This window comes from Schistocerca piceifrons, chromosome X (assembly GCF_021461385.2).
Source record: "Schistocerca piceifrons isolate TAMUIC-IGC-003096 chromosome X, iqSchPice1.1, whole genome shotgun sequence".
NCBI lineage: Eukaryota > Metazoa > Arthropoda > Insecta > Orthoptera > Acrididae > Schistocerca > Schistocerca piceifrons.
Window position 1 is genome coordinate 72,209,904 of NC_060149.1, and position 27,243 is coordinate 72,237,146.

Sequence of the window (27,243 nt, forward strand, 5' to 3'; positions counted from 1 at the left end):
TTGTTTGTTTTCACTAGCACAAGGTCTTCAGATTGGAATATGGTAGGCTTATCCTTGCAATCAAACCTTTATTTACCTCCTTTGATTTTTGAGATTTCGCACCTTTCCCAATTTCTGTATCTCATCCCGAGTTAGTACTTGCCTTCCTGGAAAGTGACTTCCTCACCAATGATATTCATAGACTTTCTACCAAATATTAATTCTGATGGTGCAAAACCAAAGGTTGTTACTGTTGTCTTGAAAGGCAGAATAAAGTTCTTCCAGGCTGTGTTTCTCTGATAACAAAAGGTGTGGCATAACCGGTTCAATCCCTTCTGTTTCGTCGAATGGTTCGCACGCTGTCACTTGATGATGGCCCAGAATTGAAATCTGCAGCAATTTGCGGAAGGGTTGCACTTCTGCCACGTTGAACGATACTCTTCTGTCGTCGTTGGTCCCGTATTTGCAGGATCTTTTTCCGGCCGCAGCGACGTCGGAGATTTGATGTTTTACCGGATTCTTGATATTTACAATACACGCTTGAAACGGTCGTTCGGGAAAATCCCCACTTCATCGCTATCTCGAAGATGCTGCGTCCCACCGCTCGTGCACCGACTATAACACCACGTTCAGACTCACTTAAATCTTGATAACCTGCCATTTTAGCACCTGACACTTGTTGTCTTATATAGACGTTGCTGACCGCAGCACCGTATTCTGCCTGTTTACATATGTCTGTATTTGTACATGCATGCCTATACCAATTTTTTTGGTGCCTCAGTGTATTAGACAATTCTTTGCACACATCCTCCTCGTGTATGGCTTACTTTAACTCTGTCTGTTCAGTGGAAGTGCGATTAACATTTTCATTCCCTTCCAAATATTTCTCGATCTGTCGCTCAATGCACATGATTTACAGATTTTGAGTGGTACTGAATTCCGGCTTTACCCTTGAAGTAATGGTTTTGAACCGTGAATTAATGTGCTCATCATAATGTATTCGGTAGTCAGCGAAGTGGTTTTCCCTGTCTTTTTTGACGTCCAATTTCAAGTTAGGAATTTCTTTTGAAAAATGGGTTCGTACCTTACCAATCTCAGTTTTCTCACTGGAATTTGCGTTACTAATTTGCGTTCTTATCTCTTCATTTTCTTTTTTTCAGTCTGGACTTGAAATTACGGTGTCGATTAAAGACAACATCAAAACATTTTGTCCATCAAGTTTGACAAGCGGAGACAGTTTCTCCTCTACTGATTCTGCCATGACACGAGTATGATCAATACCACCTGGTACTGTATCATTCGGCGTTAATACAATTGGTTCCTTTTTAACTTGAGCTACTGAAACAACACTAGGGGATTCTTCAGCGTTCCATAGTCATGTTGTACAAGAGTAGAAAGCATATCTGGACCGAAAATGTCAGTACTGCTAATTTCCATTTTAATTCTGTCCATATCAATATGATCCTCTGCGTCACCTTGTGGCGTAGAATCTCCAGGGCACCTACTATCAGCCATTCTATTTTGAAGTTTCACAAGAGTGCCCAGCAGCTGCAAAATTTGTTGAGAACTTAGCTTACAATGTCTTGTATGACTCATTGCTTGCTAACGCTTCGTCAGCAGGTGTAGGTGGTTTAGGCTGTCGTGCTGTGTATTCACAGAACTGCAACACCTACTGCCAGCAGCGCCTCCATCCTGCCGCTAGTTTCAGCCGGGCTCACCCTGTCAACAATTTTACGATCGACTAGCAGTGTTAAGTGCCATCGGTGAGGGTGAATTAACTGAGTAACTCTCCTTTTCTGACTTTAATAGGACGAGCCAACCGCCTCCTGTGCTTACTCATAGGGGCTTTTTTAAGAACCCCTACTGGTTGGAGACTTCGCTGCAAAACTTATTATCATCATTGCTTATACAGCAAATATCTTTTTCCAGCATCACTATGCACAATTTTGCAACGTCAAAATTCTACATCCATTGATAAATAGTGCATAGATTTCGGACGAATGGGAGACAGATGACAAAGTCTGAAACGTATTTTAGAACAAACGGACTGCAGCCTTGAGGATTGTAATAACAGGAGCGTGTACTCGAGTGATGGCAGAGACCTACCTGCAGATTCTGGTCACTTTTTGTCAATCCGCACGTTCTCTACCAGTTGAAACCTATCTGCTCTTACCTGGTATACAGTTATTCTGACAATACACTGTAAATTGTGTGGCAAAGTTACTCTTTGCAGTGCCAAAAACAACTCAGGAAGAGGTTCATACACCATGAAATAAACAACATGCTACTCTCGTAAAAACACACATTCTGTCGAGGCTCTATGCCGTCCGCTTACTTCAGTGTACAGCAGCAACAAGACAGACACAATGATAGTGTAGCTACGCACCAGATTTTACGGGGCTTATATTGAAGCTGTTAATTCCCATTGATACTAAACACTCTTAAATTTACCTCCTTAGTGACTCCCTCCGATATCACAATGACACTGCCACTATACGGGACTTTGCAAAAGAAACGTCCGGATAGTTCTGAATGCGCTTTACACTAAGGCACGCAATATTCTTAAAAAAAGAAACTATAGCCACAGTCAGTACTGAAGGTTATCAGCGACTATTTAAAACAACTGTGTGAAAGTTCACAGCAAGGTAATAAAATAAGGCTCGTCCTGTTACCATCAGCAAGGTGAGAAATAACGTAACGACACGACATAAACTTTCCTCATCAAAGCTGTCAACGTATAAGGCTGTATCTATTATTAAAGTAATATATATATATATATATATATATATATATATATATATATATATATATATATATAGTCAGCTAAAATGTTATAAATAACATTTTAGCTGACTGTGATGTCAGACATTTCAGTTCCCCTAATGTATGCCATTCTGAAGTTATTATGCTACACCTTTGTTACTCCCATGCGAACTCTCTAGTAACACTGCTTGAAATAATTTTGCGACGGTGTACATCCAGCAAAATGTATTTTTCTAAGTGGACTACATTCTGTTATAGAGTACATTTTGGTTTGACACCCTTCAAGGCTGGAGACGAGTCCAATCACTGTTTGGGAGGGAGTGTCTGCACCCGAAAAATGCGTCTTACTTTTAGTTTTCTGTGGAGTATTCCTGCACCAAGACTCCAGAACACTACAAATACTTCGCTCTGGCTCTACTGTAGATGACTTGCATTTTCACCTGGAGCTGGAAGCCCCCACGCTACAATGGTTGGACATAGCCATCACACACTCTAGTGAATTGTGATGCATTTACTCAACTGAAATTCAAAAATCTATTGATGCAAATGTCGGATCAAGATGCGGTTTGCACCAATCAATTACAAATTAAGCAGTGCACATATTTAGAATTGTTCCACCATAATTTCTGTCTTTCTTCACTTGTTCGTTTACGTAATGTTAGCGTTAATAAACAAGCATGGTCGGTGAGACAGTAAATAGCTGTCACGTCTAAAATGGACTGCCCTGCCCTGAGTTTCAAACTGGACCCAACGGAACACCTTTGAGATGAGCCAGAATGTCGGTTTTGCTCCAGACCTCCCACACCCATCATCAATACCTTCCCTGAGGTCAGCTTTTGAGGAAGAATGGACTGCCTCCACAGACATTTAGACACCTCATTGAAAGTATCTGCAGCGGAGTTCAAGTTATCATAAAGGCGGAAGATGGACACATCTTACATTAATTTCCATTAATAGGTGTCCAGATACTTTTCATCACAGAGTGTACATCCATATTGTATCTTATCTTTGAAGGGCTATTGATAGTAACAGTAAAGTCGAAACAGGTAAAGGCACAAAATTTTATGAGTATTGACTAAAATAAAATTTATAGTGAAGTGGTGTGATCACTGATTCTCTCAGCTAGAAAACGTATTGTATTCATTCGCTCCTTCAAATGAGCAGCTGATCCTGTTCAGTACCTTCTTCACACTCACAGAAGAATGAAAATGATATTCATGATATTCAGTCCAATGAGAGCTGTTTTCATTGAATGGAATTTGCGTTTAAGCTCTCAAAGTCTTAAGTTAATTGTGGCATAGAACCTGTAGATTTGGACTGTGATCCTCTTACCCCCTCCACAGAAAGGTGCATAATTTTATTCCTCAGTGTTAGGCGTTATTTTATGAAATTTGGAGCTATTACAGTTGATTAATATGGTAGTTTTGATGGTGTGTTGCGATGGAGACTACCTATTATTCTAAAATTTTGATGGCAAGAATTAAAAGCAGCTATGCGAGATCTAGATACATAAACCATACGTCTAGATCAGTTGTTATTGATTAGTGCTAAATGCACTCATTTTGAACACTTATCAAATGGTTCAAATGGCTATAAGCACTATGGGACTTGAACATCTGAGGTCACCAGTCCCCTAGACTTAGAACTACTTAAACCTAACTAACCTAAGGACATCACACACATCCATGCCCGAGGCAGGATTCGAACCTGCGACCGTGGCAGCAGCGCGGTTCCGGACTGAAGCGCCTAGACCCGCTCGGCCACAGCGACCGGCGAACACTTACCTGAACACTTACCTTTACACACTTGTACTAGCAGTGAATTCAAACCTATAACTTTTTCGTTTACGTAAAGCACAGGCAGTTGCTTACCAAAGTAAGGATGTCAGAAAATGCTGGTAAATTGCTTATTTCCACCAAGTTCAGCCATGTTATGTCCAAGATCCAGCGGAACGGCTTGGGCGCCACAGCATTCAGGTCAAGCGAAGCACCACCTGTGGGAAGAAACCACAATGTACCCGGTGTTTCCCACCGTCAGCGTTAATGTGTTAGAACGAGATGCGACCTTTGATAAAGGCGTTGAATTCGTCGTGCGAGATGGTCCCCTTGTGGCAGTCTATCTTCATGGCCAACATGAGGGTGAAGAGCGGCTTGTGCTTCTCGTAGAGGCTGCGCAGCGTGAACACCCACACTTCGTGCGTCAGGTACGCTAGGATGTTGTTTATGCGCTCCTCCGTCACGGAGCTCTTGCTGGACCTGCATTTCACAATACACGTCAAGTAAAAACCTAGCACATTGTGGATACGATATAGAGGACTTTAAGAGAAGAGGTGAGACAGATGTGAGAATTAATGTGAGAGCGTCGATGAAGTATTAAAATCCAGTGGTACATGCTACGAGGTGCTTTAGATATTACATGAGAAAAACTTAGTTCGAGTAGGAGGAGGAAAATGTACCGGGAAAACAGGTGTCAGCTGAAGCAAAGAAAGAATGGACGAAGTGAAAAAATAGTCTGGGGGCAAAAGAAATTTACTCACGACCCCAAAAATTTCAGGGGAAAAATAACATTGAATTATGCTGCGTAAACTATATTTTAAATTATTGATGTCTATCCTTCTATAGGTTCTGATGCCTCACATGTCATATGTGATTGCGTAACGCACTTCAGTGAAATCTTACAAAGGTACTGTGGGAATAATGCAGATGTTATTTATTCGCGTTCGCTTCGGTAGCAACTTAACATTAAAGACGGACGTCCGAGTTAGTTAAACAGACGAATAAGAACCAATGTACTACTATGGATTTCTCTAGTGTTGACGATGTTTTTGAAGTAGGCAGGCACCCACCAGTTTGGCTTCGTCTCGCAGGACACACTGTTTGTGGACTCGCGTTGATCAATTTACCCAGAAAAAGTATGACCGTTATTCTCCTGGTCATAATATGGGCACGTCGGTAATCGTGTAGACAGATATGATGCATATTTTTCTTAAAGTAGCCGTGAGTGAAGCTCAGGGGAACGATGGTGGCCCTGAAATTCACTGACTGTGTTCAATTGTCATGACAGCGAAACAAGACAGCGAATAATATATTTAATCAGAAAAGAACACAGTGTGTCGTTCCCATTGAAGAGACATCGTCAGAAGCAAAAGTAGTATGGGGGCATTTTAAACAGATGTGACGGGGCAGTTAGATTTCACAATATGTACGACTTGGTAAACAACATCTTTAGGACTCTGAAGCTGTTTGCAGACAATATAGTTATTTACTGGGAGGTCACGACCTTAAAAATTGTTTGCAAATGATGCAATACTCGAAGGTGATCAACGCTTGAAGCAAAAACTGTCAGGTAAATCTCAACATATATAAATATAACATAAGACGCGCAAGTAAACTAAAAGACCTGAGTTCACCTGACTACAAGATCAACGATCAGTCATCGGCATTAACCACTAACGTCAAGCGTCCAAAAGTTCAAGATGCCTATGAAGTTCTGCTATCATTTAAAGAAATCAACTCTTGGAAGCTATTACAGATAGAGAAACGTGATTTGTTTTAAAATCTTTATCATCTATGAAAGTTTTTTTCTCCTTTGTCCTTTGTTGCGGACTTGATTTTGAGTGCATAAAATTGGCTGCAGACTAGGAGATCTGTCATTTGGAATGCAGAGTTCAACTCTGTAACAATGGTACTGCTAAATTATCGTCGCCAAAATGGAAGGGCACCACCGGCACCATAAAACTTTAAAGAAAAAGGCAGTGCTAATTCCTCGATGTGGACGTTTCCCTATATTTCAAGCACCCGTTGAGAGAGTGTAAGCTGCAGTTCAACACATCCCACTGATGTCAATTCATCGTGCATCAAGCGAACTGCAAGATCAACTGTCCGTGAAGTGTTACATAAGACTTCATGTGTCTACAATCTACCCTAGAATATTTTGGTAAAAATACATGTTTAAAGTCTGCGGAAGGCATAAAACGTCGTCCGAAATTGTACTGAATGCTTTCTCAGAAAATTACTTTGAACAATTGATTCAGGAGCCCACTCGAAGTATAAATGGCTGTGGAAACAGACTTGACCTATTAGCAACAAATAATCCTGAGCAAATAGGGAGTATCATGACGAATACAGGGATTAGTAACCACAAAGCTGTTGTAGCGAGACTCAATACTGCAACTTCTAAAACCACGATAAATAAAAGCAAAGTACATCTATTTAAACGAAAAGTAGATGAAAATTCTCTTGACTCCTTTCCAAAAGACACTCTCCACTCCACTCGATCTATGCTGGCATAGACCAGATGTGGTTTAAATTTAAAGAAATAGTATTGACGCCAATTAAGAGATATATGCCACGTAAATCAAAATGCCATGGTACCGATCCTCCATGGTACAAAAAAGGGTGAGAACAAAGTTGCAGAAGCAAAGAAAAAAGCACGCCAAATTTAAAACAGTGCAAAATCCCCAAGATTGGCTGGGTTTTACAGAATCCCGATATTTAGCGCGAACTTCAATGCGAGGTGCTTGTAATAGATTCCACAACGAAAATCTACTTCGAAGTGTGCAGGGAAACCCAGAGAGATTCTGCTCATATATAAAGTATATCAGTAGCAAGACGCAGTCAATACCTTCACTGTGCGATAAAAATGGCGTTGACACTGATGACAGTGCCACTAAAACAGAGTTACTAAACACGGTTTTCCTAAAACTCCCTCACCAAAGAAGAAGAAGTAATTATTTCCAAAACTCAAATCTAGAACAACTGCCAACATGACTAACTTATATCCAGATATCCTTGGTGTGGTGTCACCGCCAGACACCACACTTGCTAGGTGGTAGCCTTTAAATCGGCCACGGTCCGGTAGTATACGTCGGACCCGCGTGTCGCCACTATCAGTGATTGCAGACCGAGCGCCGCCACACGGCAGGTCTAGAGAGACTTCCTAGCACTCGCCCCAGTTGTAAAGCCGACTTTGCTAGCGATGGTTCACTGACAAATTACGCTCTCATTTGCCGAGACGATAGTTAGCATAGCCTTCAGCTACGTCATTTGCTACGACCTAGCAAGGCGCCATTATCAATTGCTATTTATCTTGTGATGCATGTACCGTCAGACCGATGTTCACCAATTATGGATTAATGTTAAGTATTCCAGAAGCTACGTACCTTTTTTGCTAGTCTCAATTCCTTGTCCTGTTCCAGACCTCACGCCAGCCTGCGTGAGCTCAACACGTGCCTTTCGGCTTCCTGTCATAGTGGATTGGCTTTCTTGCCAGTCCACAACACTTGGTATATCGAAGCAGCGTAAATGACTTAATGAAGGCAAGGTCTCCAGTCCAGATTGTGTATCAGTCAGGTTCCCTTCAGAGTATGCTGATACAACAGCTCCATACTTAGCAACCATATATAACCGCTCGCTCATCGGAAGTTCCGTACCTAAAGACTAGAAAGTTGCACAAGTCACACTAATACCCAAGAAAGGAAATAAGAATAATCCGCTGAATTACCGACCCATATCACCAATGTCGAATTACGGTAGAGTTTTGGAACATATGCTGTGTTCGAAAATTATGAATTACCAGGAAGAAAAAGATTCATTGACAAATAATCAGCACTGATTCAGGAAATATATTGACAAATAGTCAGCACGAATTCTGAAAATATCGTTCTTGTGAGACACGACGAGCTTTTTATTATTACGAAATAATGAGTGGTATCGACAGGGGATCTCAAATTGATTCCATACTTCTAGATTTCCGGAAGGCTTTTCACATCATTCCTCACAAGCGTCTTCTAATGAAATTGCGCGCCTATGGAGTATCGCCTCAGTTGTGTGACTGGATTCGTGATTTCCTCCCAGAAAGGACACGGTTTGTAGTAATTGACGGAAAGTCAGCTAACAAAACGGAAGTAATTTCTGGCGCTCGTCAAGGGAGTGTTATAGGCCCTGTGTTGTTCCTGACCTACATAAACGACATAGGAGACAATCTGAACAGTCCTCCTAGATTGTTGTAAATGATGCTGTCATTTACTGTATTGTAGTTATCAGATGATCAAAACCAATTGCAAAATGATTTAGACAAGATATGTATCGTGTGAAAAGTGGCAATTGACTCTAAATCATGAAATCCACATGAGTACGGTACTAAAAGAAATCCGCTAAATTTCAGTTACACGATAAATCACACAAACCTGAAGGCTGTTAATTCAACTAAATACTTTGGGATTACAATTACGAATAAGTGAAACTGGAAAGATCGCATAGAAACTGCGAATTATTAGCAGAACACTTACAAAGTGCAACAGGTCTACTAAAGAGACTGCTTACACTACGCTTCTCCGCCCTCATGTAGAGTACTGTTGTGCAGTGTGGGAACCAAATTATCTGGGGCTGGCGGAGGACATCGGAGAAGTTCAAGGAAGGGAGCTCGTTTTGTATTATAGCGAAATACGGGAGAGAGTGCCATGGAATTGGGATAAAAATCATTAAAACAAAGGCATTTTTCGTTTCGTTTTCGTGTAATTTCAACCACCAACTCTCTCCTCCGATTGCAAAAATAGTCTGTTGCGCCCACCTAGATGGAGAGAAAGATCATCATGGTAAAATAAGAGAAATCAGAGCTCGCACAGAAAGATGTTGATTTGCCTTCACGATTCCTCTACTTTTGGATGACTCCTACCATTCCTCGTACCAGACTTCTCTATCTGTGACTAAATCTCCATACGAAATTTGTAGCTGTGTTTTAAAATGGCTCATTTCTCAATTACAAATTGTGTCTTTCGACATAACATGTGCCATTTCATTTCCCTCAATACCGTTATGCACCTCCAACAAAGGTTGACATTGTTGACAGTTGTGTAATAAAGTGAAAAGGTACTGAATGTCGTAAGTAACGAACTTATCATCCTGTCCACCGTCCAGAGTTCTCAGGGTTACCAAGCGTTGATCTGAAATCCAATACTACGAAGATTTGTTTCTCTACATCTAGACTGGAGACCTTGTAAGACATCTGTCTGCTTTACTGTTACCATAACGACATCTGTTGGAAGGATACCGTTGAGTATAAATGCTACGTTACCTGCAGCCCTCCAAAAGAAAAAACCTCTTCCGCATCTAACGATGACTACCTTACAAGATGAGTGACAGCATTAACTTAATTTACCAACATTTTCTATCAGTTTATAATCAGTACACAATCTGATGTACATAAAAACTTGTAGCCTTACGTATTGCCTCTCAGACATTAATTGTTATGCCGCCAGGTTTCTCATCAGATTCTGAAGAAAATTTTTCTTAAGAAATCCAGTTTCTAACATGTGATAGGATAACACCTTAGCTTCATAGCAAAGAAATAGCGTCCGTGTGACAATTTCAAGGAAGAAAGTCAGTACGATCTCCGTTAGTATAAGAATTTTGGAAAACGTACACGACTGGCCATTAAAATTGGTACACAAAGAAGACATGCAGATGATAAACGGGTATTCATTGGACAAATATATTATACTAGAACTGACATGTGATTACATTTTCACGCAATTTGGGTGCATAGATCCTGAGAAATCAATACCCAGAACAACCACCTCTGGCCGTAATAACGGCCTTGACACGCCTGGGGATTGAGTCAAACAGAGCTTGGATGGCGTGTACAGGTACAGCTGCCCAAGCAGCTTCAACACGGTACCACAGTTCTTCAAGAGTAGTGACTGGCGTATTGTGACGACCCAGTTGCTTGGCCACTATTGGCCAGATGTTTTCAGTTGGTGAGAGATCTGGAGAATGTGCTGGCCTGGGCAGCAGTCGAACATTTCCTGTATTCAGATAGGCCTGTACACGGATGCAACCATCATAATGCTGTAAACAGAACCTGGATTCATCCGAAAAAATGATGTTTTGCCATTCGTGCACCCAGGTTCGTCGTTGAGTACACCATCGCAGGAACTACCGTCTGTGATCAGCGTCAAGGGTAACCGCAGCCATGGTCTCCAAGCTGATAGTCCATGCTGCTGCTAATGTCGCCGAACTGTTCGTGCAGATGGTGGTTGTCTTGCAAACGTCCCTATCTGTTGACTCAGAGATCGAGACGTGGCTGCACGATCCATTACAGTCATGCGGATAAGACGCCTGTCATCTCGACTGCTAGTGATAAGAGGCCGTTGGGATCCAGAACGGCGTTCCGTGTTACCCTCCTGAACCCACCGATTCCCTAACAGTCATTGGATCTCGACCAACTCGAACAGCAACGTCGCGATACGATAAACCGCAATCGCGATAGGCTACAATCCGACCTTTATCAAAGTCGGAAACGTGATGGTACGCATTTCTCCTCCTTACACGAGGCATCACAAGTATCTTTCACCAGGCAACGCCGGTCAACTGCTGTTTGTGTATGAGAAGTCGGTTGGAAACTTTCCTCATGTCAGCACGTTGTAGGTGTCGTCACCGGCGCCAGCCTTGTGTGAATGCTCTGAAAAGCTAATCATTTGCATATCACAGCATCTTCTTCCTAGCGGTTAATTTTCGCGTCTGTAGCACGTCATCTTCGTGGTGTAGCAATTTTAATGGCTAGTAGTGTAAATTAGTATTTAGGTCTTACCCCTGTAGTCTCCCGTTTTGATGCTATTATGCCCAGTGAGTGGCTATATAGGTGGCTTTGATCCGTTTACTGATTTAATATAAGATCAAAACTTCTTGAATTTTTTGTCAGACTGGTAAGTGACTTGAAAATTTGTGCCGGTCTGGGACTCGAACCCAGATTTCCTGCTTATCGCGATGGGTCGCCTTAACCGCTTCGGCCAACTGCTCACGCTCCTAGGCCGATCCCAACTTCCATGTGTCACACTGTCAAAGTCCTTACATCGTAGTTCACTAAATTCATCACCTAATGGTCTCAACGTTACTTGGATTCTCGCAACATGAAGAATGAAACAAAGAGAAATCAGACCAATGTTATCGTCGTGTGGCCACTTAGGCTTGTAGTACTTACATGCATGTCTGAAAGAACAGACACTGTTGACGATCGGCTTTAGGAAATATTTTTGATATTCTTTTTTACATTCATGTAAGTATTACAAGTCTAACCTGGAACACGACGATAACAACAGTGTTCGCGATTCATTATTGTCTCATTCTCCCTGTTTTGGGAATCTAGGTAATTCTGCAAGGATTAAGTGGTGAATTTTGTGGACTACGATATAAGGAAGTAGACAGTGTGACTTATGGAAGTTTAGATCGATCTGGGGAGCACGTATGGATAGCCGCAGTGGTTAAGGGGACCGCTCTCGATAAGCGGGAAATCAGGGTTCGAGTCCTGGTTCGGTACAGAAAGTTTCAAACGTCACTGTTGGTTAGTAGGTCTATACCTAACACAGCTTCTGTTAAGGAATACGGAGTCAGCGAATTAATTTCGAAAATATTTCGTACAGCTGTGAATCGTCAACAGTATATTTTTTCAAACATGCATGTAAAAAAAAAATCCTAGAACGCTCACGCATGTGTCTCATTACGCTAATTTTAGCTGCGTTCTTTTTTATTTTGTTTCCGGAGTGGCTTTCTAACATGGCTCTCGAACCCCGACGAGTTTTTCCATCCCTCACAACTTTGCTCCGCACGTATCTGTCAAAGGTGTATGGTACAATACTCTTGAACTTTGGCCTATACATTCAGTCCCAGACACAATTGTATGATGTTGACTGTTCAGGTAATCTGAAATCTGTTTCATGTTACATTTACTAAGCAGAAATATGATAGTACAAGGTCGTTATGCTTATAGAATCCTTTCTCTATGCTGAGTTTAGAAGTTCGAGTCTGTTTCTAACAAGGTCTAAGAGGTACCCATCACGAGTCGATCCTCTGATTAAATGCTCCACGTAATTTTTGCATTTAGAACTATTTCAGTCAATTCCCTGTAGCTACTACTCGCCATAATGATTTGAGTCTCCCATTCTAAAGCTGATAAGTTTAAGTCTCCCCCAAATACTACAACAAGACCAGGAATTCTCAGTCATACAAAACGGTCTATCTCATGAATAATGTGATCTGGTGGACCTACTTTGTTATGGAATTATCGAAAATGGTGAGGAACTGCTTGAGGGAGTTCTGGTACATGACGTTGACGTTGCTCATCTCGACGATGAGGAAGTAGAGGATGGAGCCGCGCGCCGCCACTGCTCGGAACTCCTCACGCGCCACCGTGATCTTGCGCTCTGTGTGCGCCGCCACCTTCAGCTTCTGGTTCACCTGCTCAGCCGTCGTCTTCGTTTCTTGCAGAACCCGTATCAGCGCTTCGTCGTCCACCAGAGAGCCCTGCAATCAGATTTCACTTTCAGGTGCTTCCGAACTCACTACTCAACCAGCATGCTTACGAGAGTTTTTAAAAAGAACCTAGTTAGATTGGGGTTACTATAGTTGGAGTCACAGACAATGGCGGTCGAGTTTAGACGTGTTCTGCGCACCTACATCACGCACTCTCCAACAGCCACGTTCAGTAGTGTTCTGAGCGGACTGTGGTAGTCAGTGCGAGCATTAAACGTGAGCGTAGCAAAGTTATCAAGTGAATTTTTATTCCAGTTGCTGCGAGCTGTCATCGCTGATGGTGGTGCTAAGCAACAAATTCTACATAAGCAAGCGAGAGCTATACTTCATAAGATATACGCTTTCTTCAAATGTAAAACATGTGTATGCACGTTCTGCAGCTGTTGCTTAGAATCAGCAACAATGCAATCCCCGTCAGAGCCTCGGTCAGTAAGAACCGCCATCGTTCGTGTGTGGCCTATAGTGTTTTAAAATTTGTCATTTGTTGCTGTTAAAACAATCGTATCACACAAACTGGTTGAATGGATCTTTCACTCAGAGAGTTTAAATTAACAGAGATGTGAAAAAATGAAATACAATAAGGTATTCATTCCAGAATGAGATTTTCACTCTGCAGCGGAGTGTGCGCTGATATGAAACTTCCTGGCAGATTAAAACTGTGTGCCCGACCGAGACTCGAACTCGGGACCTTTGCCTTTCGCGGGCAAGTGCTCTACCAACTGAGCTACTGAAGCACGACTCACGCCCGGTACTCACAGCTTTACTTCTGCCAGTTTCTCGTCTCCTACCTTCCAAACTTTACAGAAGCTCTCCTGCGAACCTTGCAGAACTAGCACTCCTGAAAGAAAGGATATTGTGGAGACATGGCTTAGCCACAGCCTGGGGGATGTTTCCAGAATGAGATTTTCACTCTGCAGCGGAGTGTGCGCTGATATGAAACTTCCTGGCAGATTAAAACTGTGTGCCCGACTGAGACTCGAACTCGGGACCTTTGCCTTTCGCGGGAAAGTGCTCTACCAACTGAGCTACCGAAGCACGACTCACGCCCGGTACTCACAGCTTTACTTCTGCCAGTACCTCGTCTCCTACCTTCCAAACTTTACAGAAGCTCTCCTGCGAACCTTGCAGAACTAGCACTCCTGAAAGAAAGGATATTGTGGAGACATGGCTTAGCCACAGCCTGGGGGATGTTTCCAGAATGAGATTTTCACTCTGCAGCGGAGTGTGCGCTGATATGAAACTTCCTGGCAGATTAAAACTGTGCCCCCGACCGAGACTCGAAGTAGGAGACGAGGTACTGGCAGAAGTAAAGCTGTGAGTACCGGGCGTGAGTCGTGGTTCGGTAGCTCAGTTGGTAGAGCACTTGCCCGTGAAAGGCAAAGGTCCCGAGTTCGAGTCTCGGTCGGGCACACAGTTTTAATCTGCCAGGAAGTTTCATATCAGCGCACACTCCGCTGCAGAGTGAAAATCTCATTCTGGAAACATCCCCCAGGCTGTGGCTAAGCCATGTCTCCACAATATCCTTTCTTTCAGGAGTGCTAGTTCTGCAAGGTTCGCAGGAGAGCTTCTGTAAAGTTTGGAAGGTAGGAGACGAGGTACTGGCAGAAGTAAAGCTGTGAGTACCGGGCGTGAGTCGTGCTTCGGTAGCTCAGTTGGTAGAGCACTTGCCCACGAAAGGCAAAGGTCCCGAGTTCCAGTCTCGGTCGGGCACACAGTTTTAATCTGCCAGGAAGTTTCAGGTATTCATTGTTTGACTTTTAATTATTTTTGTGAAGGCAAATGTCAACAATAGTGACTTGAAACGTTTCGTTCGCCCTTTGATAATCAGTCACCTTAAAAAAGGAGGATTTACAATTATTTTGCAAAAATTCGTCGATCAAAAAGTATTAGTGTTGTGTGAAGCATGACTGAAGAGGATGACACTTACAGTAAGATACAGGTATGTCTGTTTGATTTTGCATGAAAATTTAGCTGTGAAAAATATCTGTTGCTGATGGCTAATGCACTATTTGATCGAAGGTCAAAAATAGGCTTGTATGAAATGGATGAGAAAATGCTCAGAAAAGCTGACAGAGGAAATGCAAAATCTGGATGCAACAATTTAACAGGATACAAAACATACACACTGCCTAATACAAAAGTTGGTGCACCCACAAAGAGAGATGGAAACGGAATGGAACTTTATGGAGTGAGAGGATATGTGATGTTTCAGTGATCAGTATGAGGCTGCACCCACTCCAGCCTGGTTGCGTGCAAGGATTCGGTTGGGAAGGATGTCATAAAGTCATTGTATCCTCTCCTGAGGCAAGCTTCCTCACATATGTTGTAGCTGGCACTCTAGAGCCTGGATAATGCAGTAGATATATTTTGCCGTTTTTGGCACACTAACCCAATTTTACATTTTCTAATATTTAATTATATCAACTGATTTTTATAACATTAACTAAATTACCTATTTCTTACAATAAAACAACAAAATACAATAAACACCTGATTTTTAATTTCATTATTTAATTTACTATGTGATTGTAGCACAATAACATTTATTAAATAATAAAAGTAAGTTATTTTTAAAATATCAAATTGTGAACATAAGTAAATTAATTAAAATATATTAGTTAACAGAAGTAAATTATATTAGAAAGTTGAGTTTTTATTTATTCTATCTTTCTAAAAATGTTTCATAAATGTATATAAGCATGAAGTAAACACTTTTATAATTTTTTTAAATTTTTCATTCATTTATATAGAAGCAAATATTAATCATCAAAAATTATCAATGAGTACTCTATGTTGTGCATCATAAGTAAGATTCATTTTTCGATACATAATTACATAAGCAAGTGTATCATTTGGAATTTTATCATTAAATATTTCATATTTTTTGTGTAGTTATAACATTTTCCTACATGTGATATTGATTACATAATTTGGATAATTAGTTATAAAACTAAATACATTAATATCAATATCTGATATTAGTAAAGTAATGCTTTTAAAATCTAAAAATGCATCACATGCTTTTAGAAAATTATTTGGTGGATTAATATTCCATATTTTTTGAGGAAAAACTTCATTTTTACTATTTTTTAAATATATATTCTGTAGTTTAACATGACCAAAACATGATGAATCAACTAATTGATTATTTTTTCGATTTCTTTGAAAAACAACAAAAACAAAATATGGCATATCAAATTCTATAGAATTATGGTAATTTGTTATATCCACTTCAAAAGCACTTTTACCAGATAATCCAGTAATTTCTTCTGTTTGAAGTTCATAAAAAGAAATAGGAATTTTAGAATTTTTTAAAATATTTTGACATTGTTCAAGTTCATAATTTGGTTCATATTTAACCACTGGTACACGAATTTCCATAGAGGCTAATTTTAAGTTCTCTAGGAAGAGTATGTTTCATTTCAACACCAGCATCATTATTATCAAACCAACATAAAATTACATCACCAGAAGATGAACTACATATAAAAACTATGGGTAAGTTTCCTTCAAACATAATTTCTTTATAATCTTTAAAAAATCCACCAAGTAATGATAATGGATAAAGTACTTCATTTGTTTTACAATTTTCTTTCCTGTATAAAGAATATATCCTTCTAAATCTATTTTGTCAGCAACAGATGAAGTTTAGTGTAGTAAAACTGATGATGAAATAAAAGGATGATCAATTCTAGATAATATATTATTTCCTTTTTTATTGTTATAAAGTCAAACAATTTAGTTACATAATTATCAATTATTTATTATTTGATTTTTCATTATAGGTTGGATAATCTATACCATCATTTCCAATAATACTAAAATTCATATACAATTGTGCATGATTTGGATGTAGCCAACCATCACAAATATTTATTTCAATTTCTGTATCTTTGTTAGGAAAATTTAAATTCTTTTTAATTTTTTTATTGAACAGTAAATGAACAAAACTGATAACTTTCAATTTTATTCATGATTTATTAAGGAAAAAATTTATTAAGATATTTTTAAAATAACTGTTACAGTAGCACCATTAAAGCCACTTAAATTATCATTATCACCAGTTATAGTAACTTTAAAATCTTGAATTGTATTAAAAATAGGAACATTTAAAGGGTAATTTGGTTAATATATTATTGGTCCACCAAATGCTCCATTATGTTTAAATGAAGCAACAAATTAGTTTCTTTATGAGAATGATCATTATATTTTACATACATTCCATTAGCAAGATTTAAATTTATATTAATTAGTTAAAAACGATTTATTTTAGGAACATCTTCAGATACAGCTTTTTCATTACCTTGAGCAATTTGATTATTAAAACCAAGTAAACTTCCAATACTAATCTGCTATATCCATAAACAATTTTGCATCACTTTCTATAACAATTCTGTTTAAAATTACATTTGCATTAATGTGCATATTGGGTTTTTGAAATGTATAATTTTTTAAATTATTAAACTATATTGACCTACAAGAATATCTATTGTTTCTCCATCACAATGAAGTTATTATTTGTTGTTTAAATATTTGGTGTTAAAAAAGTTGAATAAAACCCAACTAATGAAACATTAGTATAATTATCATATTTTGCAATAGTTAATCTTTTTCTAAGCATAGAAGATTTATCACTAAATTGAAATAATGTACTCATTTACTACTGAATAATTATTTTTAAATGAAAAAAATTATTAAAAAATGAAAATAATTATTAATAATTGAAAAAATATAAATAATTGAAATAATATAAAAACCGATTGAGAACCTAAAGTAAGAATTCCAGAAAATAATTTAAAAAACAAACATGGTACACTTTTACCAAATTCTATATCATGTGCAATAATTGGACCAAGTGGTTGTGGTAAAACAACATTAATGATTGCTAATTATATTATAGCTCCAGGATGATTAAATGGAAATAAAATTAAACATTTGTGTGTTTATTCATAAGTTAAGAACAACCAAAACACCAAAAATTTAGAAAACAATGTAAAGACATTGAACATAAAATTAATAAAAACATTGTTAGATTTATTGAAAATAATGAAGAATTTATTCCATTAGGTGAAGGTAAAGATAATTCAGTTCTTGTATTTGATGATTTTATCTTAGAAAATCAAGATGTTGAAAGAGAATATTTTATTAGAGAAAGACACAATCATATAGATTATTTTTATGTAGCACAATCTTATTCAGAAATAACAAAACACTTAATTAGACACAATTTAAATTTTTTAAATATTTTTAGACAAGATGATACAAATTTAAATCATATTTATCATGAATTGGTTGGTGTAGTTTAAAAATTTAGTAATTGTAAAGAATTGTGTAGTAAATTTTGGAATGATGAATTTTGTTTTTTAACAATAGGATGTCTAGAAAACTACATGAAGGTAAATTTAGAAATAAAATGTATTTCTTAAAAACATAAACATTGAACAAAACATTAAACATTTCTTAACAGCATAAACATTTAATAAAATCATTAAAAATTTAACATTAAATAAATATGAAATATAAACATAAGATAAACATAATTCATGTTTTCTCTTCATTAATAAATATTTACAATGTATAAAGAAAAAGTTGTTAAAGAAGCTAAACAAAATATAAAGAAATTTGAAGAATTGAAAGAACAATTTAAACCCTGGAAAAAGCAACAAAAGAACAGAATATGAAAAATATAAAGGAGGATTTACCTGTTATTGATGCTATTGAAAAAGTAAAACAAGGTATTGGTGATAAGGTGATAATGATTTAAAATATCTGAAGAAAATAGGGAAGTTGAAAAACAGATAATTCCATATAGTCATCATATAGAAGATTTGGAAGAATTATCACCAATTAAAAAATTAGCAGATTGATCTGATGATATTCCTGGAAATTATAATTATACACTATGTGAAACACAAGTAAATGATATATTTAAGAAATATGAAGAAGAAAATAAAAGTAGAAATATATCTCAAAATAAAAGCAAAAATATAAATGAAAATCAAAAAATAAATGTTAGTGAATGTTGGAATGTTTAAATATGTTGGTAATTTACCTGTAAAATTTAATGGTGATAAATTAAAAATTAGTGAAAAAACATATGAGGTTACAGATGGATTAAGAAGACTTTTAAATGAAAAATAGATCACTATAGATTTTTTAAATGAAAGTTTGATGGTGTAGATTTATCAAATTATGCAGAGATATTATTAAATTGATGAGTATTACATTCTAATAATAATCCAAATAAAATAAGATCAAGTAAAGGTAATAAATATTTATATTTACTAAAACCAATTGTTAAATTTATTTTCCAAATTTAAGAAGACAAACTACAGATTGTTCAGATTTTAGTTCTCCTGAAAAACAAAACATAGGTGAAGGTTTAGTTAAAAATATATAGATAAAACAACTGAATAAGTTTAGTTAAATGATGTTAGACAATTAATTGATAGATTAGTAGTAATTCATGGTGAAGGAGAGTTGGAAATAAAAATTATCATATTGGAAACGATAGTATTGCACAAATGATAACAAATAAATTTAATGATTTTATAATTGATAATACAAAAGGAGTTCCATATTTAATTTGATTTTTAAATAATCTTCCACATACACTTTGGAAGAGTGATAAATATGGAAAAGGATTAGTAAATTCGTTAATTAACCAATTACGAGTTGAGATGCATTTTCCAGGTTACAATTATTGTGGTCCAGATACAAAATTAGATGAAAGATTGGCAAAAGGTGATAAAGGTATAAATCCATTAAATTGTAAAAAACATTATATTGCTTATACAGATAATGAAGATGTAGAAAATAGACATATAGCTGATAAGGAACTTTAATTAGCTGCAAAAGAAAGAACGTATGCAAATGATGCTTCATTTCATGAAGAAATTGCAGCAACAGCTGTTAGAAGAATAATGTATGGAAAATGAAGAATAGATAGGGGAATTTATGTTAATATTGATGAAAATGGTTCGGGAATATAAAAATCCTTATACAGTTTTAAGGTATATAAAAATATTTATAACTTTTATGCTATATAAAAGATATTTATAAATTTTAAACAAATAAAATTTAATCTATATAAAAATCTTTATTAAATCTTTAACTATTTAAATGAACAATTTTACTATTGATTATACTTTGCTATATAGTGGCAAAACAAAACAAAATCAATTAAATTAAAGTTAAATAATGAAAAACTAAATGCAATTTAATTAATTTTAACAGATGTTCAAAAAAGGAAAAAGAAAAGAAAGTTGGTGGAAATTTATTTATAACATTAGCTATTCCTGTTGTTAAGAAATTATTGAGTATTTGGCAAAAAAGAAAGATGATAGAGTTTTAACCCAACATGAAGGTGAATTTTTATCATTATTATTAGCTGCATTATCACACTTGGCAATGTTTGGTTCATTAGCTGATAGTTCTGCATCAATTGCAAATGCAGTATGAAACAAAAAGAAAAATAATGAAGAATTAGAGCCAAAAAGACATAACTTGGAAATGGAAAAAATGTTGGTAATGGAATAAAGTAAACAAAAAGTTTCAAAAATTAACAAATAAATAACCTAATGCATTAAGTAATTTTGATATAGTAAAATTTACTTAACAATTACAAATTTCAAACTTTTGTTGTGTATATGTGATAGATGAATTAATAAATAAACCATTAAAAATTGTATGTCATATTGTTAATTTAGAAACATCTGATAATCCTGGTACTCATTGTATTTGTTATTATAAATAATTTGATAAAAAGTTAGTTTTTTATTCATTTGGGGGTAATATACCAAAAACAATCAATTAAATGTTTAGGAAAAATGAATACTACTACAATCAGAAAGAATAAAATATTTTGATGAAGTAATATGTGGTCATTTATGTCTATTTGTTTTAAAATTGCTATATGAGAATTATAATTGTCATGATATTTTAGATTTAATAATCTGAAATTTTTGGAAATAAGACACATCTAATTAACGAAAAAGAACAATTACTTAATGGATCTACATCAGTTTAGAAAAAATTGAAAATACAACTAAACAACTTCTATCATCAATAGATTTACAGATAACTAATGCAATTAAACCATTTCAAAAAGAATTCATTACCATTTTCAAAATAACTTAAAGATATATTGGTTTTTAAGACATGTTAATGTAAATGATCCAATTTGTGCAAAAGATGTAGTTACTAAACAATACTTAGAAAAATAATATGTTACAAAAGCAGAATACACAAGCATTTTGAATTAATTCAATAATTATTTTATCAAAAAAAAGTAGAAAAAGCTTTTCAGATTATTTCTCAAAAACAGATTTCACTCCATACTTAAATAAGTTTAATAATCTTGAAGATAAAGTAGCAGATAAACAAAAATTGAAGTTTTCTTTATAACAGGTGGTGAACATAAAATGTACAATTTTGATTATGAGCTAATACTTAAAAGGATTATTGTTGCTGGAAAAAAATTTAAATAGATATTTAAAATTTGATGATTATGATATAACAGTTAGTGCCGCTGATAAGCTATATGATATAAACAATAATTATCAGTCAATAATGGTACACAAATCAAATTTTATAGCTGAAAAATTGAAAGATTCTGTTAAAACTGTTCCTGTAGATGTAAATATAATTGTATTTGGTGAAATAATTTTAATTTAAATTTTTAATCTATACAAATTTTTTATATATATTAATGGAAAATTGTGCTTCTCATGACTATCATATTTATTGTTTAATGTGCAAAACGTTTACTGATACATGTGGTCCACACAGAGTAATAACTAAAAATGGAAGAGAATGAATTGAAGATATTTTTACCTTTTGTAAATCTAAAAACAGTAAATTTATTAAAGAAATATTGTAAATGGTGGAGGTCTAAGTAATAATATTTGTGAAGAAAAAATTAATGAACTACATAAACCAATTAGAAAAAATTTTAAAAGAAGAAATGTTGTTTCTTTTAAGATTGGTGATTTATGGCATGCTGATCTAGGTGAAATGGATTCTGGTAATTGAAAAGGAATTTCAATAATAAATAAAGGATGTAAATATTTATTAACAATAATTGACGTTTATTCAAAATATGCATAATTTCTTCCTATTAGAGATAAGAAGCTAAAAGCCTAGTTGATGCTGTTGAAAAAAAAATTATTCTTAGAAAATCAAACAACTCACATACAGACAATGGAAAACAATTTTATAAGAAAGAGTTTTCAAGATTTAATGAAGAAATATAACATTCATCATTATTTGACTATTTCGGAATTAAAAGCATCTGTTGTTGAAAGATTTAACAGAACACTTAAAGAAGAACTGTGGAAGAAATTTACTTTTCAAAGAAATTATAAACGGTTAAGTTAGAATCTAATTGATGAATACAAAACTACAAAACCTCCTACAATAAAAATGAAACCAATAGAATTACTGAAAAATTTTAAAAAGAAGTAATATTGTATCTAATGAAGAATCTCTTTGAAGAAGGTTATACAGCTAATTGGTCAACGGATATATTTGAAATTGAACATGTTATTTATTCTGTTCCAATTACATATAAATTAAAAGATATAAAAGGGAAATTTTAATAACAAGAACTACAGAAATTAAAATCTCCACATGTATACTTAGGGAAAAAGGTTTTAAAAAAAAGGTGATCTAGTTTATGTTAAATGGTTAGGTTCTGATAATTTACATAACAGTTGGATAAATAAGGATAAAGTAATTTTATAAAGAAATAATTAACTATTAAATTTAAGAATTAATTGGTTTTTAAACAATTAGCTTTTCAAAAGAATTATTTTACTATTTAGTTCAAAATGGTTTAGTTATTTAAATATGTATAACTTTTTCCATCAAATTTTGAATTCTAACCTGTTGTACTTTAATTATTTCATAGTTTAATTGAATTGTTTCGTCTTTTAATTGAATTATTTAATCTTCCATTTTAATTTTAACATCTATTGATTGAATTATATGATATTTCATTTTAATTCTATCCTCTTTTTTTTAAATTATTTCATTGTTTAATATTTTCAATCTTTTTAGTTTTTGTGCATAGAAATCTTTGTGCTTTATTTAACATTTGTAACTTTTTATTTGATCTTTGTAAAAAGTTTTCATTTATATAGAAAAAATTTATATATAAGAATTTTATTAATTTTATATAGAAATTATTTTATTAATTTTAAGTAGAAATAATTTTATTTTGTTTTTAAATACTTATAAAGACCATAGCGTAATGTATATGTTTTATTTTCCAATACATATCTTTTATTATCATGAATGCTTTTTGTCATTGTGAATCTAATTAAATGTTCTATATTGATAAACAAACATTATTTATAATTCTTTAAACTTACTTTGTTTTTTAATAACACATATTTTTAATTAGTTTTGATTTCCTTCTATATTGTCACCAATTTATAGGGTTAAAGTTTTGGAGTTAAAACACAAAGTTCTTCAATTTCTTTTCCATTACATTCATCTTCCGTTACAAAAGTTTGAGTATCATATCCAGAATAACTATTTAAATAAATAATTACAAAATAAGGTTTTTAAATTTTAAATTACAATTATTGCATAATGGAACACAATATTTTTCAGTTGAATGATTATGATGCTGAATGTTTCCATTACTTTTTGTATAAATACTTTTATACAATGTACAAAATTTAGAATTATTATGTATTTTATTTTCTTCAGATGGAAGTGGTTTCTTTTCTTCAATTTCAGAATATATTTTACCAATTTCTTCAACTTCTTGTTTTATACAACCAACAAATTTCTTATAACAATTTGGTCTACTATAAACAACAAGATCTTTATAATTTTCATTTATATATTTAATATAATAATAAAATCCACTTGGTTCATGTTTTTGATATTTCATTGTTTATGGATTTTCATGATTTGTTTCACAATTGTGCATTTTTAAAAGTAAACTTTGACAATCAAGATGAATAAGGAATGGAACTTTTTGTGTATATTGATAATTTTTAAAATAAACGTATTGTCCTTCACTAGGCTTTCAACTTTTAGTGGTATTTTAGTTAAACATTTTAGTGTATGATTATCTAATTTTCATTTACTATTAAAATGTAGTAAACATAAATCAGAAATAAATTTTACTTTTTTATGTATATTAAGTTGACTTGATACAAGTCAAGATAAATTATTTATGTAACAGTTACATGAATTATTATATTTCTTGAAATAAAGTAGCTATATATGTTTTTCCCTTTTAGTATTTGTAATTTTTACCAGATCCAGTTGATATCTTCATCATCAAATGAATAAACATTTATAGATGCTTTAATTATATCTTTTATTTATGGAATATGATGTACTAATACAGGAAATTCAATATTATGAAGTTTTTTTATCAAGATCAAGACCAACATTTTTATATTTTGTCCTTCTTTCAGTATGGCTATCTACAGGAAACTAAGCTAATTTCATACCCCATAGAAAACATTATTCATTATTGTTTTCATTAATAGAAGCTTTTTTGATTTTGTTATTTATGTAATACAATTTAAGATGATCCTTTTAGTGGAATGTATTATTAGTTGCTAGTTGTAAACCTATAACTCTATTTAATGTCTATCCTGATCCCTGTGCCTGAAAATTAGATATTTATTCTAAAATATATCTTTTACCATGTTTAAATTTTTACTAAAATCTTTTTCTGTTAAAATATTACAGTTTCGTGTTTTTTGTTCAAATTCTTGAATTTTTCATTTATTTCATCTGTTTGTAGTTTATATTAACAATATGAATTAAAATTTAACATTAAACCATGATGTACTTTTAAATAGTCTTTAACAGTTTCAAAATGATTAGGATCAAGTATATTTATAGTATTTTCAAAATTTGCAATTTGTAAGCTATTTTTAAATGATTTTTCAACTCAGTAATCTTCATTTATTTCTCTATCTCTTGGTTTCTGTTTTACAAATATTTTTGTAGAAAAAGAAAATATTCCCTTTAATGGTTTATCTTCCTTAGTTAGAAAAACATTACAAATATCATAAGACGGTTACTTTTTCCAGTAATTTTAACTTACTTTACATTAATTATTATTTTTAACAATATTTGTTTGATTTTCTCTTACTTGTTCAGTTATATAAATTTTGACAATATGTGTATAAATTTTACTTCCTTCCATTATATAATTTTTATAATTTTCACTTACTTCAGATTTATTATTATTTTTAACAATATTTGTATTATTTTCACTTATTTCAGGTGTATTATTTCTAACAATATTTCTATAATGTCAATAAAAAATTTAATTAAATCAGCTTTATGTAAATCAGAATATCCATGTAAATTATTTTTTATCAAATTTCATGAAATATATCAACAGTGAATTGTTCTAGTTGTGCACCAATATATCTTTCCATTTTGCTCCTCTGTTTATTACAAAAAGTTCATTAGTTTTGTAAAAAATATTTTCTAAGAAAATGATAATTATTTAATAGATGGATAAGGAGTATTGTTTAATAGATAATTAATCAAAAATAGAATTTGTTTATTATTTAGTTTAACAATTAGTTTTTAAACATTGTTTAGTCATATTTCAAAATAAAAAGAAATAGTTTTTAAGAGAATTAGTTTAATATTTAGTTTGACAATCAATTTGTTTAACATCAATTAGTCTTTAAAGAATTAGTTATAAAGATTTATTTAATTAATCAAAAAGAAGTATTATTATTTAGTAAATAATTAATCATAAAGTTATAAGTTGTTTATCTTTCTTATTCTTATATATTCTAAAGTATACTTCTTACATTTATTGTTATGTTTATCTTTATGTGAAGGTTTTATATAAAAAATTTTAGTCTTTAATCATGTGACAACATTAACATTTCATTTAATTGTAGTTGTTTCTTCAGTTACAACTTCTTCATTATTCATTGTAGACGTAGATTTTTCTTCATTATCCATTGTTAATAATTTTTTGTATGTTCTTCACTTCGATTTCGTCGTAAATGTTCTTTGAAATAATATTTAGCAACACTTTTTCCACACACACAAGTAATTTGAATTTTATTGTAATTTTTTCTATGCTATATGTAGTAAATTGAATAATGACATTAGAAATCAGTTGTATATTGTATTTAATTGTTTTATTGTAAAAAATAGGTATTTTAGTTAATATTATAAAAATCGGTTGTTTAATTACACATAATGAATTTTTTAACAATCAGTTACTTAGAAAATGTAAAATCGCGTTTGTGCACCAGAACTGGTGGAATGTATCTACTTAATGGAACTGGGACGGAGTTGATATCCAAGCTGATCCCACAGGGACAGATCTTAATGTGACGCCATAAAGCTGCAGGAAATGCTTCCGGGTCACAGCACCATTTCAAACATCATTGCTGTGTGTTGTGGTGTTAACGCCAGTCTACACATGGGATAGTAATTCTGTAGTCCGACTGCTGGTAGTCGCTGACTAATGGTGTGGGATGACAATGTTGCAGGGAGTTCATTACTTGTTCTCTGTTCCCAAACATGATGTGAAGGGGTTATGATGCGTTTGTTGCACAATAAGTCAAGCCCCCCTTGTGGTGGTCACTTGTGGTCCATCAGAAACTTTGTGGCAGCACATTCTGTCCCAACTGAAGAAAGCTAACTCACCTTTGGTAATTTCATCTGCAGAAACACGCCTGCCCTGACGCAATGTACAGTGTTTATCAACTAAAAAGCTATAAACGTTAGCCACACTGCACATGTCTACATAGTCCAAAATAATTCAGTTTCCAGGTATGACTAAACTACTAAATGAGGGAAAGTCACTGACTATAAACATCGACATATTGTCGCTTTCAAATTCAAATTTACCCCATCAAGACCGTTCTAGTTTGTGGTTTTCAACATAAATCAACGAAACGAACTCAGGATGTACTAAGTCATGCACACATACAGCACAATCGCTTATTAGCAGCCTATTTAAGGTTTTCAAGCTCACTTGATATGAAATTACACACGGATTTTCTACAGTCAAAATGGTCGTACAATACCTTGTGAATGTTTGCTTCGAGCTTAGAAAGTTTGAAGTTACCACCACCCAGCACGCCACAGGGAGTTTTATTCATTTGTAAAATAATCACAGTTTGCACAGAAAAATTCCGAAAGCTGTACAATTTCTCATTTACGTTTGTTGGGTAACATT

At 34.2% G+C, this 27,243-nt stretch overlaps 1 protein-coding gene and 1 non-coding gene across 2 annotated transcripts in view; one reads left to right on the plus strand and one right to left on the minus strand.

The window, feature by feature from the left end:
* Window positions 1-27,243, minus strand: part of LOC124722180 (dynein axonemal heavy chain 5) — an 843,802-nt gene that overhangs the window by 162,866 nt on the left and 653,693 nt on the right. Inside the window, exons 62-64 of the mRNA XM_047247380.1 lie at window positions 12,787-13,040; window positions 4,807-4,997; window positions 4,614-4,735 (exon numbers count right to left, since the gene is read on the minus strand). Coding sequence (XP_047103336.1) covers window positions 4,614-4,735; window positions 4,807-4,997; window positions 12,787-13,040 — 567 coding nt within the window. The remainder of the gene's footprint in view (window positions 1-4,613; window positions 4,736-4,806; window positions 4,998-12,786; window positions 13,041-27,243) is intronic.
* On the plus strand, window positions 14,386-14,460 carry Trnas-uga. Its single transcript has one exon. It is a non-coding gene; the product is annotated as a tRNA-Ser (tRNA).